This window comes from Staurois parvus, unplaced genomic scaffold (genome assembly GCF_062004578.1).
Source record: "Staurois parvus isolate SC_StPar_1 unplaced genomic scaffold, SC_StPar_1.0 ptg000564l, whole genome shotgun sequence".
In the NCBI taxonomy this organism is placed as follows: Eukaryota; Metazoa; Chordata; class Amphibia; order Anura; family Ranidae; genus Staurois; species Staurois parvus.
This window is the reverse complement of record NW_028318360.1, coordinates 9,875,785-9,888,562: the sequence shown is the minus strand read 5'-3', so window position 1 is coordinate 9,888,562 and position 12,778 is coordinate 9,875,785. Positions and strand designations below refer to the sequence as shown.

Sequence of the window (12,778 nt, the reverse complement as noted above, 5' to 3'; positions counted from 1 at the left end):
TTTGGAGTTTAGTGAACAGGAAGAGGAGACTGCAGCCATGTTTTGGACGATGCTGAATGAAGGGGCCGTGTGAGCTGAGAATCCGATGACATCCAGGGGTGAATGCGTCCCTCAGTAACCAGACCTGCAGCTGAGTGAAGCTGATGAGTTTGCTGCCAGGAAGCTGATGAGAGCAGAGGAACTAAGCAACATATACGTCAAGACTGCATGCTTGTTGGAGAGACATTTGTTCTGTTCAGAGTCACCAGCGTATGCAAAGCAGACCCGGGTCGGTAAGATTGTGCACGCACCTCATTTCAGTGTTGGCACCTTGAGACTGAGTTCAGGCCTATAGTTAGTTAGTTAGGGTCTCTGTTTGTGTCAGGCCACAAGTGTTGTTACTGATTATTGGAAGGACTCCACAACTTAAAGTGACATTTCACATTGGAGAGCTGATAAAATCCCACAAACTCAAGCCAGACTGACGTTTTGCTCAGAAGGAATACTCAGGCACGTGCTACAGGACCAGTTATGGGAGGGGGAATACTGTAGATTTGTGTAAGATTGTAAACTGTTGTGCTGCACCGCATCCATCAGAAGGCGCCGTGCTGTGCAGCACAAGGGTCTCAGCCTTTGGGCTGGGTGTATGTAAATTTATTGTATGTTTCCAGCATTTGTGGTTGTGTTTATTTGCCACATCTAAGAAAAATTCTTTTGTGGCAAAAGCTGGTGTTGGGGTTGCTTTCCTCGTTTGTTGCTTCACTGTATCCTGGGGAGCCCACCCCGGTACATGGCTTACATACCAGTGACTGTTCATCTTTTAAAGTGGCAGGAATAGGATCCCCTGTTCAGGGAGACCTCCAGATTGCTGGGAGAAGAGGAGACGCTCATCTAGGGTCTGGGGTGGTACACTAAAGAGACGCTGGCTAGCTCCCCAACAGAGACTGTGTTGCAGAGAAGGCTTGTAAATAGCTCCAGGAAGTCAGTTTATCAGTGCTCTTGGACATCCTGTACACCCCTGACCCTATCTAAGTTCAAAATTCCCTAAATAAAACAACCAAAGCTCAAGGACTGAATTCTGACTCTGGACGAAAGCATTTGTGAAGATGTGTGATGGCTGGCTGTGCAGGACTATAGGGGGACCCAAATCTTCTAGCAACTCCTAAGGGGTACATAATGGTAGGGGCTTCCTGTCATCCTGTGGCAGATCCACTTGTTCCTCTGACTGATGGCCTGACAGTCCACCATTATCTAGGCCAATAAACTATCCATGATGTTTGAGTATAAAGAGTTCACTGCACACCTGGATTGTGGAAAACTTGAAAGATGCTGACTATCAATTTTTCATCCATTATGTTAAAAATGGAACTGCAGTATTGCCTTCCATTTTGCCCAGTTGACAGGCTCCTCTCTTTTGCTGAAGTTGTGGAATCCAGCAGACATTTTGGGTGACCCCATGTTCTATTTGAACATTGTGTTCTCGCATAGACTTGTGCATTTTGTTAAGATTTATTTTTCAGATGAAAATTTAATTTTCGGAAATTTGGATGTACAGTATATGGACATAGTAAACAAATCCTAAAAAAGTAATAATGAAATTAATGAATGCACTTCTTTCATTTGTGTCATGCAGATTCATTGTGAATAGCTAGGTGTTAGGGAAAGGGGCGTATTTACCACAAGGCAAGCAAGGCAATTATTAGGGGGCAGCATTGCCCCCTGGAAGAAGGGACATATGCTGCATGCAGACCAGGTGAGATCTGAGAGAGGCTGCGGGCTGCTTGATGGTGTATGCAGAGTGTGAATGTTGTTCCTGAGGGTGTCCAGAGCTGTGAAGTTTAGTGTCTTTCTCTCTGTCGCTGGGGGGCGGGGGTGGGTATTAGTGGAAGCACTGCTGTATTGTTCCCAAATAAGTTATTATTTAGAATCAGCCTAATACTTTGCTTCTCTCCTTCTACAGCTTCATAGCTTTGCAAGATGTTGGGCCAAGCGAGCAACAAAGCAGCTACTGTACACAGTGGTGTATTTAGTTTTTGTGCTGCCCTAGGCAAAATAAAAATTGTCTGACCCCATGGACACCAACACAACCCCCCCCTTCCTCCTCCCACGGAGAGAGCCTGACATTGACCAACAACATCCCTGCCCCCCACCCAGGAGAGCCTTCCACTACTCTTGGATCCCACCTGGTTCCCATGGTGCGTTTTCCTTCTTTCATTCCTTCTTCTGGGGGGAGGCGCTGCCCCCCTGAAAAATGCCACCCTAGGCAAGTGCCTTGTTTGCCTTGTGGTAAATACACCCCTTACTGTACATCCATGTCAGTGCCTTGTGACAGATATATACGTAGTTAGTCCAGCTACAATCCTCTGTGATTGTGAGTAATGACCATCTCTAAGGTGTGTTCTTGACACCTTTTTCAGCCAATCTTATTACAAGTTAAACAGATTGAAAAATCAAATGCATATGGATTGCAACACAAAATAAAACACACAGTCATAGAAATATAAATTTATTACTTCATGGTTTTAAAGCACAACCACTGAAAAATGTCCAATTAACAAGAAAATGTTAACACATTTTTAAATGGACAAATGGCAATCGAGCACAAATACAAATAGCAATACTGGATGTCTGAATGCATAATTATAATAATATAAATTTGAACTTTCATAACTTTTCCTACCAAAGACTTATTGACTAAGGATGAGTGAAATCAAACAATTTCATTAAGTCTGAATGTTGGCAATAATCAGTTTTCAGAGAAAATTTGGTGTTTTGGTGAAATAACACGAAAGATACATTATTTTGTCTGTTCAATATTATTATTATATTATTATACAGGATTTATATAGCGCCAACAGTCTGCTCAGCGCTTTACAATGTAATGGGAGACAATACAGCAGCAATACAGTTCAATACAAGAGGGTTAGGAGGGCCCTGCTCCTTGGAGCTTACAATCTAAGATATAGTATGAAAATGACTGTTAATAAATACAAGAGCCCCTTTCAACTATCCTACACCTGTTCTTGTGGCAAAAAATGGACCCTCATTATCCTAGATTTTTTTTATAGAAAGAAAAACGAGACTGTGAACAGAAGTAAAACGTCATTTATAGTAACAGCATACAAAAAAACTATAAAATGCACATAAAAAAGGCAACAGGTTCAAATAACACTAACTGAAATCAAGTAAAATAGTCTAAATATACTGTCATGGCCAAAAATATTGGCACCCCTCCATTTCTGTCAGATAAGGTACGACTTCACCCGGAAAATTGTTGCAATTACAAATGTTTAGGCATTCTCATGTTTATTTCTTTTGTTTGTATTGGTATGACACAAAAAAGCGGAGAAACAAAAAGCCAAATCTGACAAATTCCATGAAAAAATGGACTGGCCAAAATTATTGGCACCTTCTCAAATTGTAAGAAATAGCATTCCAAGTTTGTGATGCTCTTGTAATTGCTAATTAAACTCACCTGTATCAATTAACAGATCTTAATGTTCCTGTGTCCACTGTGCGCAACATTGTCAAGACGTTCCCAGCCCAGGGCACTGTAGCTAATCTCCCTGGACGTGGATGAAAGAGAAAAACTTGATTAAAGATTGCAATGAAGGATTGTTGGAATATTGACTAAAGAACCTCGATCAACTTTCAGAAAAATTAAAGCTGACCTTCAGGCACAAAGTACAACTGTGTCAACTCGCACTATACGTCGCCATCTGAATGAAAAGGGATGCTATGGTAGGAGACCCAGGAGAACCCCACTGCTGACACAGAAACATAAAAAAGCCAGATTGGAGTTTGCCAAACTTACCTGAGGAAGACAAAATCATTTTGGGAGAATGTGCTGTGGATAGCCGAAAAAAAATTACAGCTTTTTGGTAGACCCCATCATTCTACTGTTTTCAGAAAAATAAATGAGGCCTTAAAGGAGAAGAATACAATCCCTACAGTCAAACATGGTGGAGGTTTACTGATGTTTTGGGGTTGCTTTGCTGCTCCAGGCACTGGATGTCTTGACCGTGTGCATGAAGTTATGAAATCTGAAGACTGCCAAAGAATCCTGGGGTGCAATGTAGGGCCCAGTGTCAGAAAGTTGGGTCTCCGTCAGAGGTCATGGATCTTACAGCAGGACAATGACCCAAAACACACTTCAGAAAGCACCCAGAAGTGGTTTCAGACAAAGCGCTGGAGAGTACTGAACTGGCCAATAATGAGTCCAGATCTCCATCCCATAGAGCACCTGTGGAAAGATCTCAAAACAGCAGTTGGGTAAAAGAACCCTTCCAATCTGAGAGACCTGGAGCAGTTGGCGAAAGAAGAGTGGTCCAAAATTCCAGTAGAGAGGTGTAAAATACTCATTGATGGTTACAGGAAGCGATTGATTTCAGTTATTTTTTCCAAGGGGTGTACTACCAAATATTAAATTGAGGGTGGCAATAAATTTGTCCACTCCATTTTTTGGGTTTTGCGTGGAATGTATCAGATTTGGCTTTTTGTTTCTCCACTTTTTTGTGTCATACCAATACAAACAAAAGAAATAAACATGAGAATGCCTAAACATTTGTAATTGCAACAATTTTCGGACTGAAATGGTGCATTATCTGATACAAATGCAGGAGTGGCAATATTTTTGGCCATGACTGTATATATATATATATATATATATATATAAAGTTTTTTTTAGTTTTTGTTATTAAGCAAATATTGGCTAAGCAACTCCGTGAGCAAAATCACTTCAATATGAACTGTTGGAAAAGGGGGAAGCTAACTGAACTTGTTGCTTTGCCCTACATGGGAATACCATAGATTCACGTTACTGTGTCTAGAATACTTTAAAGAAAATGATGAAAATCAATGTTGAGGTCCATACAAAAAGTACTGTCTAGTTTTAGAGATTTAATGAAAAAATCTCAGTGACCAACTCAAAGAGATTGTATCCGTATTAGTGAACTTACTGCAAACAAAATAAAAAGTATCACAGGTAGTACTCCATTGTTTTTGTGATCAGCTCACAAACTAATAAAAATAACTCCATTTTTGGTGGTGCAATGAGGGAAGAATGAATGATTGTTAGGATTTGTTCCTTTTGTTATTTGTTGCAGATTACTGGCTAGAAATGAAGTGACTGGTAAATAGGTAAGGGGTCCATAGGAACTTACCAAATCACAATGTATCAGTGATTCAGTGGCCTGCACTGGAAATAAGCAAGCCAGAAAAAACTGATCAAAGTTGGATAAATACGGATGGAAAATTATTGTGAACAGTACCGAAACAGCAATACAAATTATATTAACATACATGTAAACCCAAAGTTGAACTCCAGACAGATATAAAAATAATGAATGCAGTTATTAGTTCATTAAGCGCAATTAAAAGGCATTTTTCAATTGCAACTACTATAAGTACAGGAATTTAACTTGCAATAGAAGCCAGTCAGATGTGTTGCAGTGCATATGAGAGCAGCAGAGTGAATAAGGAGATGGCCTTGTCAGACCTGCAGGCTCCCCTTTACATCTATTATTCATGATTCAGAGGAGGTTCATAAAAAGGTCCAGCCTGCTTTTATACAAGTAAACATAAAAAAGATAGAAAATCCCTGCTTATAAACTGGTAAGCTTTTGTAAAATATTTTTTAAAAATTGAGCAAAGTCTATTGGAAACTACTTTCTTGTTCCTACACATTTATAAACTGGGATCTACAACAACTCCATAAAAGATAAAGTTTACGTGAAACTGCAGGCAAATTAAAGCAGAGCTCCACCTAAAAGGGGAAGTTCTGCTTTAAGGCCTAGTCCCCCGCTCCCCGTTAAGGATTGGCACCTTTGGGGAACAGGGGGGTATTAAATATACCTTGTAATATACTCTATATACATCTTCTCATGTATTTGCATTGTATTTACGTTTTACAGATGAATGAAAAACTTATTTCTAAAAAATCCTAACTAAAACATTATTATACCAACCAGAAACCCAAATAACAAGATATGTATAAAGCCAACAATATTTGTGATAACGTTCCACCCTTTCTGAAGCCCATTATTTAGTATTGATAACATTTGACCTAATTTGACTGATCTATATGTTTAGCATTTTATCTCTTTTGTGGAAAGTAATACAATTGGTTTTGACCACATACATGGACTTTGATATCTTGCTTTGATGTGATGCACATATACCATGGATGCTGGTCAGACTTGGAAAAATGTGGTCTGCTAAGACTGGGGGTGGAGAAGCAGTTTTATGAGCATATACAATGGAGGCTTTGGGATAGTGTGGAGTTGTATGTGGTGGGGTTGTTGAATGTGGTTTTGCTGACCTTAGACAGAGGTACTGTCATGTGTTTTGATGAAGATGAGGACAGTAGTCCTAGATTTTCTGGCCCTGGCTTCCAGTAGAATGAAGCAATAAATCTCCATTGACAGCATGGTGGAAGAAAAATTTGTACATCATCCAATTTCACAGATTGCTATAGTAAATAAAAGGTAGGCTACTTTAGTTCTCATAAGTGATTGGTTGCTTTCAAAGAAGAGAGTGACATCTGAATGCAGAATAAGAGAATAGCAAGTATTTTTTTTTACAATCTGGCTAATCTTCTAAATGACTGATGCTTACTTGAAGCATATACAAATTAGCTGTATACCATGCTAACCAAGCATGTAACACCCTACACTGCCCCAATGCCTCTGCTACATAAACCTATAGAACTATATTCTCTCACATCTACCTTAGCAAACTGCAGAAGTCCTAGTCTTGACATTCTCCATTAATGGAATTAATTCTCTGTAATTCACATAAAGAACAGCTCAGGGTTGTATCGTTTGCACAGTAATATGTCTGAGTGTTGATTTTTTGCAATGTAAAATCCATTTTTAAAGGCTTACCTCCAATTTCCTGTTACAGCAGGATGTCCAGAGTTAAGCCAGGTACATACTGGGGGTTGAACGAAAAAAAAAAAATATACCAGACAGATCACCGTACCAACACAAGCAATGTTAGTGTGGTGATCTTCCCCGCTCAGCTATTGTATTCTGACAGCAACCAGCTGCAAGTACTGATCATATACTGGTTTTCCAGTATGTCCCTTCAACAAAAGCCAGTCGTACATTTACAGCATTGCTGTGTGCCATAATGATATGACTCCCATGCACATGTGTGGGAGTGACATCATTGCAGCTTGGACAATTAGGAGGCCAAACAAATGGAACATGGAAAGACGACTGGGAAAAGATGGAAGCTCTGGAGGGCATTGTTGGACTGCTAAGTTTGTCATAATGTCATAAACCACCTGGATATTCAGAGCTGAATTCTCCTGTAAGAACACTTGTGCTGAAGGGTGCTGCTGTAGGCAGGATTTTCACTGAAATAAAAATATGCTTTAAGGCATTTATAAGCCTAAATCAGTCACATATCATGACGTGTGTGCGTAGAGGACCACATAGATACATTATATTGCCAAAAGTATTGGGATATCCCTCCAAATCATTGGATTCAGGTGTTCCAATCACCTCCATTCACAGGTGTATAAAATCAAGCACCTAAGCATGCAGACTGCTTCTACAAACATTTGTGAAAGAATGGGTCGCTCTCTGGGGCTCAGTGAATTCAAGCATGAAATTTCTTTGCTACTAAATATTCCACGGTCAACTGTTAGTGGTATTATAACAAAGTGGAACCAACTGGGAACAACAGTAACTCAGCCACAAAATGGTAGGCCACGTAAAATGACAGAGCGGGGTCAGTACAAGCGCACAGAAGTCACCAACTGTCTGCAGAGTCAATAGCTAAAATACCTCCAGACTTCATGTGGCATTCAGATTAGCACAACAACAGTATGTAGAGAGAGTATGTAGAGAGCTTCATGGAATGGGTTTCCATGGCCGAGCAGCTGCATCCAAGCCTTACATAACCAAGTGCAATGCAAAGCGTTGGATGCAGTGGTGTAAAGCACGCCGCCACTGGACTCTAAAGCAGTAAAGACATGTTCTATGGAGAGACAAACCACGCTTCTCTGTCTGGCAATCTGATGGATGTGTCTGGGTTTGGCGGTTGCCAGAAGTGTACTTGCCTGACTGCATTGTGCCAAGTGTAAAGTTTGGTGGAGGGGAGATTATGGTGTGGGGGGGTTTTTCAGGGGTTGGGATTGGCCCCTTAGTTGCAGGCCTCAGCATATCAAGACATTTTGGACAATTTCATGCTCCCAACTTTGTGGGAACAGTTTGGGGATGGTCCCTTCCTGTTCCAACATGACTGTACCAGTGCACAAAGCAAGGTCCATAAATACATTGATGAGTGAGTTTTGGGTGGAGGAATTTGACTGGCCTGCACAGAGTCCAGACCTCATTTGGGATGAATTAGAGTGGAGACTGCGAGCCAGGCCTTCTCATCTGATATCAGTGCCTGACCTCACAAATGCACTTCTGGAAGAATGGTCAAACATTCCCATAGACTCACACCTAAACCTTGTGGACAGTCTTCCCAGAAACTGTTATAGCTGCAAAGGGTGGGCCAACTCAATATTGAACCCTATGGACGAAGACTGGGATGCCATTATAGTTCATGTGTGTGTAAAGGCAGACGTCCCAATACTTTTGGCAATATAATGTATAAAAGGTTTTAGACTTTACAATGGGCTTTACCAAAGAGTTCCATGGGAACTGTCCCACATATTCTAATACTTGCCGGTAATGTGGACTTTAGTGTGCCAAATAATAAAAGATTTCATGTGCATATGCCTTTGCTACTTGATAGCTGTGACAAAGAGGGTGTCTGATATGAAGACCATGTCCTCTAGTTTCAATTCTGACATCCAATCAGGTCATATGGATCTTCCCGAATAATTGTATAAAATATTGCCCGCAGGTTTCTTAGAAGATAAGCTGCAGGTTCTCCACTCCTCTTTTCATCATAAGTCAAGTAATACAAATTCTGCTGGTAAATTTAGATAGATTCAGTATATGTACACATCAGAACAACTTTATAGTAGTGGTCTCCCTGAATAAAAGAAGAAGACAAAATATACTGAAGCTGAAAATATGAAAATAAAAATTCATGCAGTTGTATAGTACTGTAGTTGTAGAGAACTCAGCTGATAAAGGCAGGGGGGAATGGGGTTATTTGCCCCCCTACCTCAGACAAAACAATAAAGATTTGTTGGATTGGTGGCCCATTCAGATCTTAACCAAAGTAAGATCAGTGGCAGCTTCCAGGCACCATAAAGCAACCAGCTTCCTATTTGGACATGTGATCATAGTGCCAGTTAAAGGAAAGTCTTCTAGCACTGACTTTCTTTTGTGACTATGAGATGTAAATAAATGCAGAGATGTAACTAATGTAGAGGGCTGCAAACAAAGTAATTGGGTTGATTTACTAAAGGCAAATAGGCTGTGCACTATGCAAGAGCAGTTGCTCCAGACCTTACTAAAGGAGCAAACGTTCTGGTGACTTCCATCATTTAGTCATGCGCAAACAAAAATGCTGTTTTTTATTTTCTTTTAACGTGATTGAGTATTCTTTGCAAAATTAATCTTTACCTCATTTACTAAGCTCTGGAGCAACTGCACTTGCAAAATGCACAGCCTATATGCCTTTAGTATATCAACCTCAATGCTAGAAGCCTTCCCTTTGCCAGATGTTAAAAACACAGGTCTGAATGGGGGGGGGGGGGGCAGTTAGCTGCCATTGACTGTAGACCCTGTTCCGATCAAGGTACGAATGGAGAAGCAAGAACAATATGTCTGTCACGCTGTCACACTCATAGTATGTGGATGGATGTCATGAAAAAAAAGACTCATCTTGAGCTACCACAAGTCTGCTCGCCAGTGTACAGACATAGAAAACCACAGCCCTTTCACTAGAACCTGAGTCTGGGAGAGTCTGGAAAAGCGATCAAAATTCGTAAGCTTGTGTCATATCTTAAGAGGTGAATATATGTCACCAGCACACCATGGATTCGCACCATAAAGTCCAGACACATTAACCAATCACATCACAATTAGTGCCAATACAATGTTTCAGGGCCACACAGGACCCCAACACCATAGCTCTGAAACATTGCACCTACACTAGTTGTGATGGAATATCTTTAAAGTGATATTAAAGGTTCATTTTTTTTTAAATAACACACATTATACTTACCTGCTCTGTGCAGTGGTTTTGCCCAGAGTAGCCCCTATCCTACTGTAGCACGCTCCTAGATAGGTTCTAGGTTCTAGGCTTAGATTTAGATATATTTAGTATGTGTTTTGATAGGTAAATTTAGTTGCCATGCTGTAGTCAGTGTGGCTGTGATTGTTTGTAAAACAATTTGTTTGCTCACTCAGCTCAGTGAAGCTGCATTCTGCTACGCACGTGTGCTAAGTGTGTTTAGCTGACGCTAGTCTGAGAGCTTGAGCATCCAGAGAGCTTGAGAAGTTTCTGGATGATATGGGGCTATGTAGATGGCAGCATGAATATTGATACAGCCCTGGCCTATTCCAGAAAGGTAGGCTCTGATGGCATGCTGGGTAACTGTATATATTTGGTGAGCACACAAGCTCAGGAGCCTTTCCTGGATAGGATCAGTCCAGCCTAGAGGGGGTACGCTGCCCTACCAGGCAGTGCTGCTAAGTCTGCTATCATAAGGCCTTAGGTGGGCGACCTGTGGGCCCGGATGCTGAGGACCTAGAATTAAATAGAGCTGACTTAGGGGGACTGTGTACTGAAGATCTGGTCTGGTATCACCAGAGTAAGGTGTCGCTTGGAAAGTGGAAGGAGGCAACCAGCTGTTATTGAGCCTTGAGTGAGTATAGACGCTTCTGAAAGGTCTTGGGGACCTTTGTGCTTTTGCCACCCCTCTGGAGCTAGAGAGTCAGCTGTGGACCTAGTTAAAGGGGACACCAGCAGGTGTCCTGAAGAGCTTTGTCCAGATAATCTTATACTTACAGAAACTCTCCTCTCGTGGCTCTAAGAAAGGAAGTTACAGTTAACTATTACTATCACTTTAAAGCTGATGTCTACTGTTTGCTACAAGCATAGACTTTATTATAGCTTGTCCTGAAGAATACCCAAGTCCTCAAGTGTACATAGGCTTTGCCTTTGGAGTATTCCACCTAATTCCCTAAACCCTATCCAAGTTCTCCAAAAAAAAAACAAAAAAACACAAAAACAACACACCTAGACTGGGCATTAGAGAAACATGTGAATGAGCCTGTGTGTCTGGCTACGGGGCAAAGATTGTGGGGAAACCTGGACAGTATACCTGCAGCTCCTATGAGCGTAGCTCTAGACTCCTGGCTGCGGGGCAAAGATTGTGGGGAAACCTGGACAGTATTCCTGCAGCTCCTATGAGTGTAGCTCTAGACTCCTGGATGCGGGGCAAAGATTGTGGGGAAACCTGGACTGTATTCCTGCAGCTCCTATGAGTGTAGCTCTAGACTCCTCTTCTCGGGTTCCCTGCCAGCGTTCCTGATTCCTCCCCCTTGACCAGTGTCCCCAATAGCAAGGCATTTATTATGGGGCCCTCCATAAGACACATAGAGCTCGGACCTGCTTTTCCCACTCTCTCCTCACTGGCTGTGATTAGCAGTAGTGGGAGTCAATGGCTCCTGCTGCTTTGTCTCAGCCAATGAGGAGAGAAAGACCCAGACAGCCAAGGCTCCCATGCACATAGCTGCGTTGAAAGGGAACTCAGGTAAGTATTGGGGGGGGGGGGGAGCAGGACACAGAAGGTTTTTTTACTTCATACATATAATGCACCACTTTTATGTGGACTAAATTAGATGGATCCATGATGAGCTGGCGGTTCATATTATCTTCTATGTTGATTCCAGATAGCCAGCTGTTTGTTACAGCAGCACCCCCCTACACCATGCTTTTGCCAGATAGGAGTGCGAAGTAGTAAAACCTTTACACAGGTGATGGGAGACACTTACGTCTAATGTTGCTGGGAAATTTCAGGATACTGAGCTGCAAAAAAAAAAAATAATGTGATTGGACATACACATTTAAAGATGGTTAAGTGTCCTAATGTAAAGCAAACACTTCTATTAAAGTATATCTAAAGTCCAAACTTTTTACTTAGTTTTGTATAGAGGAGGGAATGGTTAAGGCCTCTGTTGTTTTGTTGGTTGTGTCCCATTGAGGAGATTTCCCCTCTCTTCAACAAAATAAATTAAGAGCAAGTCTCTCTAACAGGAGAGGAAATACCGTTAGATTATTGATATAACAGGTGTTCCCACTGGAATATTTTCCCTCACCTCCTTCTGACGAGAAAACGGTAAAATATTAATTTATCTATCACTTTCTGTTCCAGTGACAATGGTCACCAGGACAAATAGAGAGGCTACATTTTTCTAGCAGTGATAGGGATATAAAAATGCAAAAAAACTCCATCAGTATTCCAGCACTTCACCTGGACACAGTGAATTGTATCAAGCTATCAATTGATACACAATGAATAGTGTTAAATGGTCAGTAGTTTGAAATAAGGTCCCAACAATTGGCCTTTCACAGAGATCCTTTGTCCTCCATTGACTAGGTGCCAGGTCCAGTCAGTAATTCTCTGACACCCTATTGTTCTGGGGGTGGTAAAACAGTGGCTCAACTTCCTGCTTTTAACGCCCCATCCCGGGAAGCCTGTATAAATGAGCCCTAAACCCCAAAACAAAAATATAATTTATTGCAACTTAACAGTGCTTAGACATGATAGTTATATAATTATAGCATTAGTTTCTTTTGTTTCATTTCCCTTTTATTTTCACCCAGTAATCCTGAAAAAAACACATTTTCTGTCCCTGTGTGGCTATACTCACTAATCCAC

The 12,778-nt window shown here is 41.2% G+C and overlaps 1 protein-coding gene across 3 annotated transcripts in view; it reads right to left on the bottom strand.

Annotated features, from left to right (window-relative positions):
- Positions 1-4,571: 4,571 nt before the first annotated feature.
- LOC149450734 (nuclear body protein SP140-like protein) overlaps positions 4,572-12,778 on the bottom strand; it is a 42,512-nt gene continuing 34,305 nt past the window's right edge. For 2 of the 3 annotated variants that reach the window (XM_089691586.1, XM_089691587.1), the window contains exon 12: positions 8,983-11,925. In XM_089691586.1, coding sequence (XP_089547712.1) covers positions 11,866-11,925 — 60 coding nt within the window. In that variant the 3' untranslated portion in view covers positions 8,983-11,865. The other variant, XM_089691588.1, reaches the window with a different exon arrangement.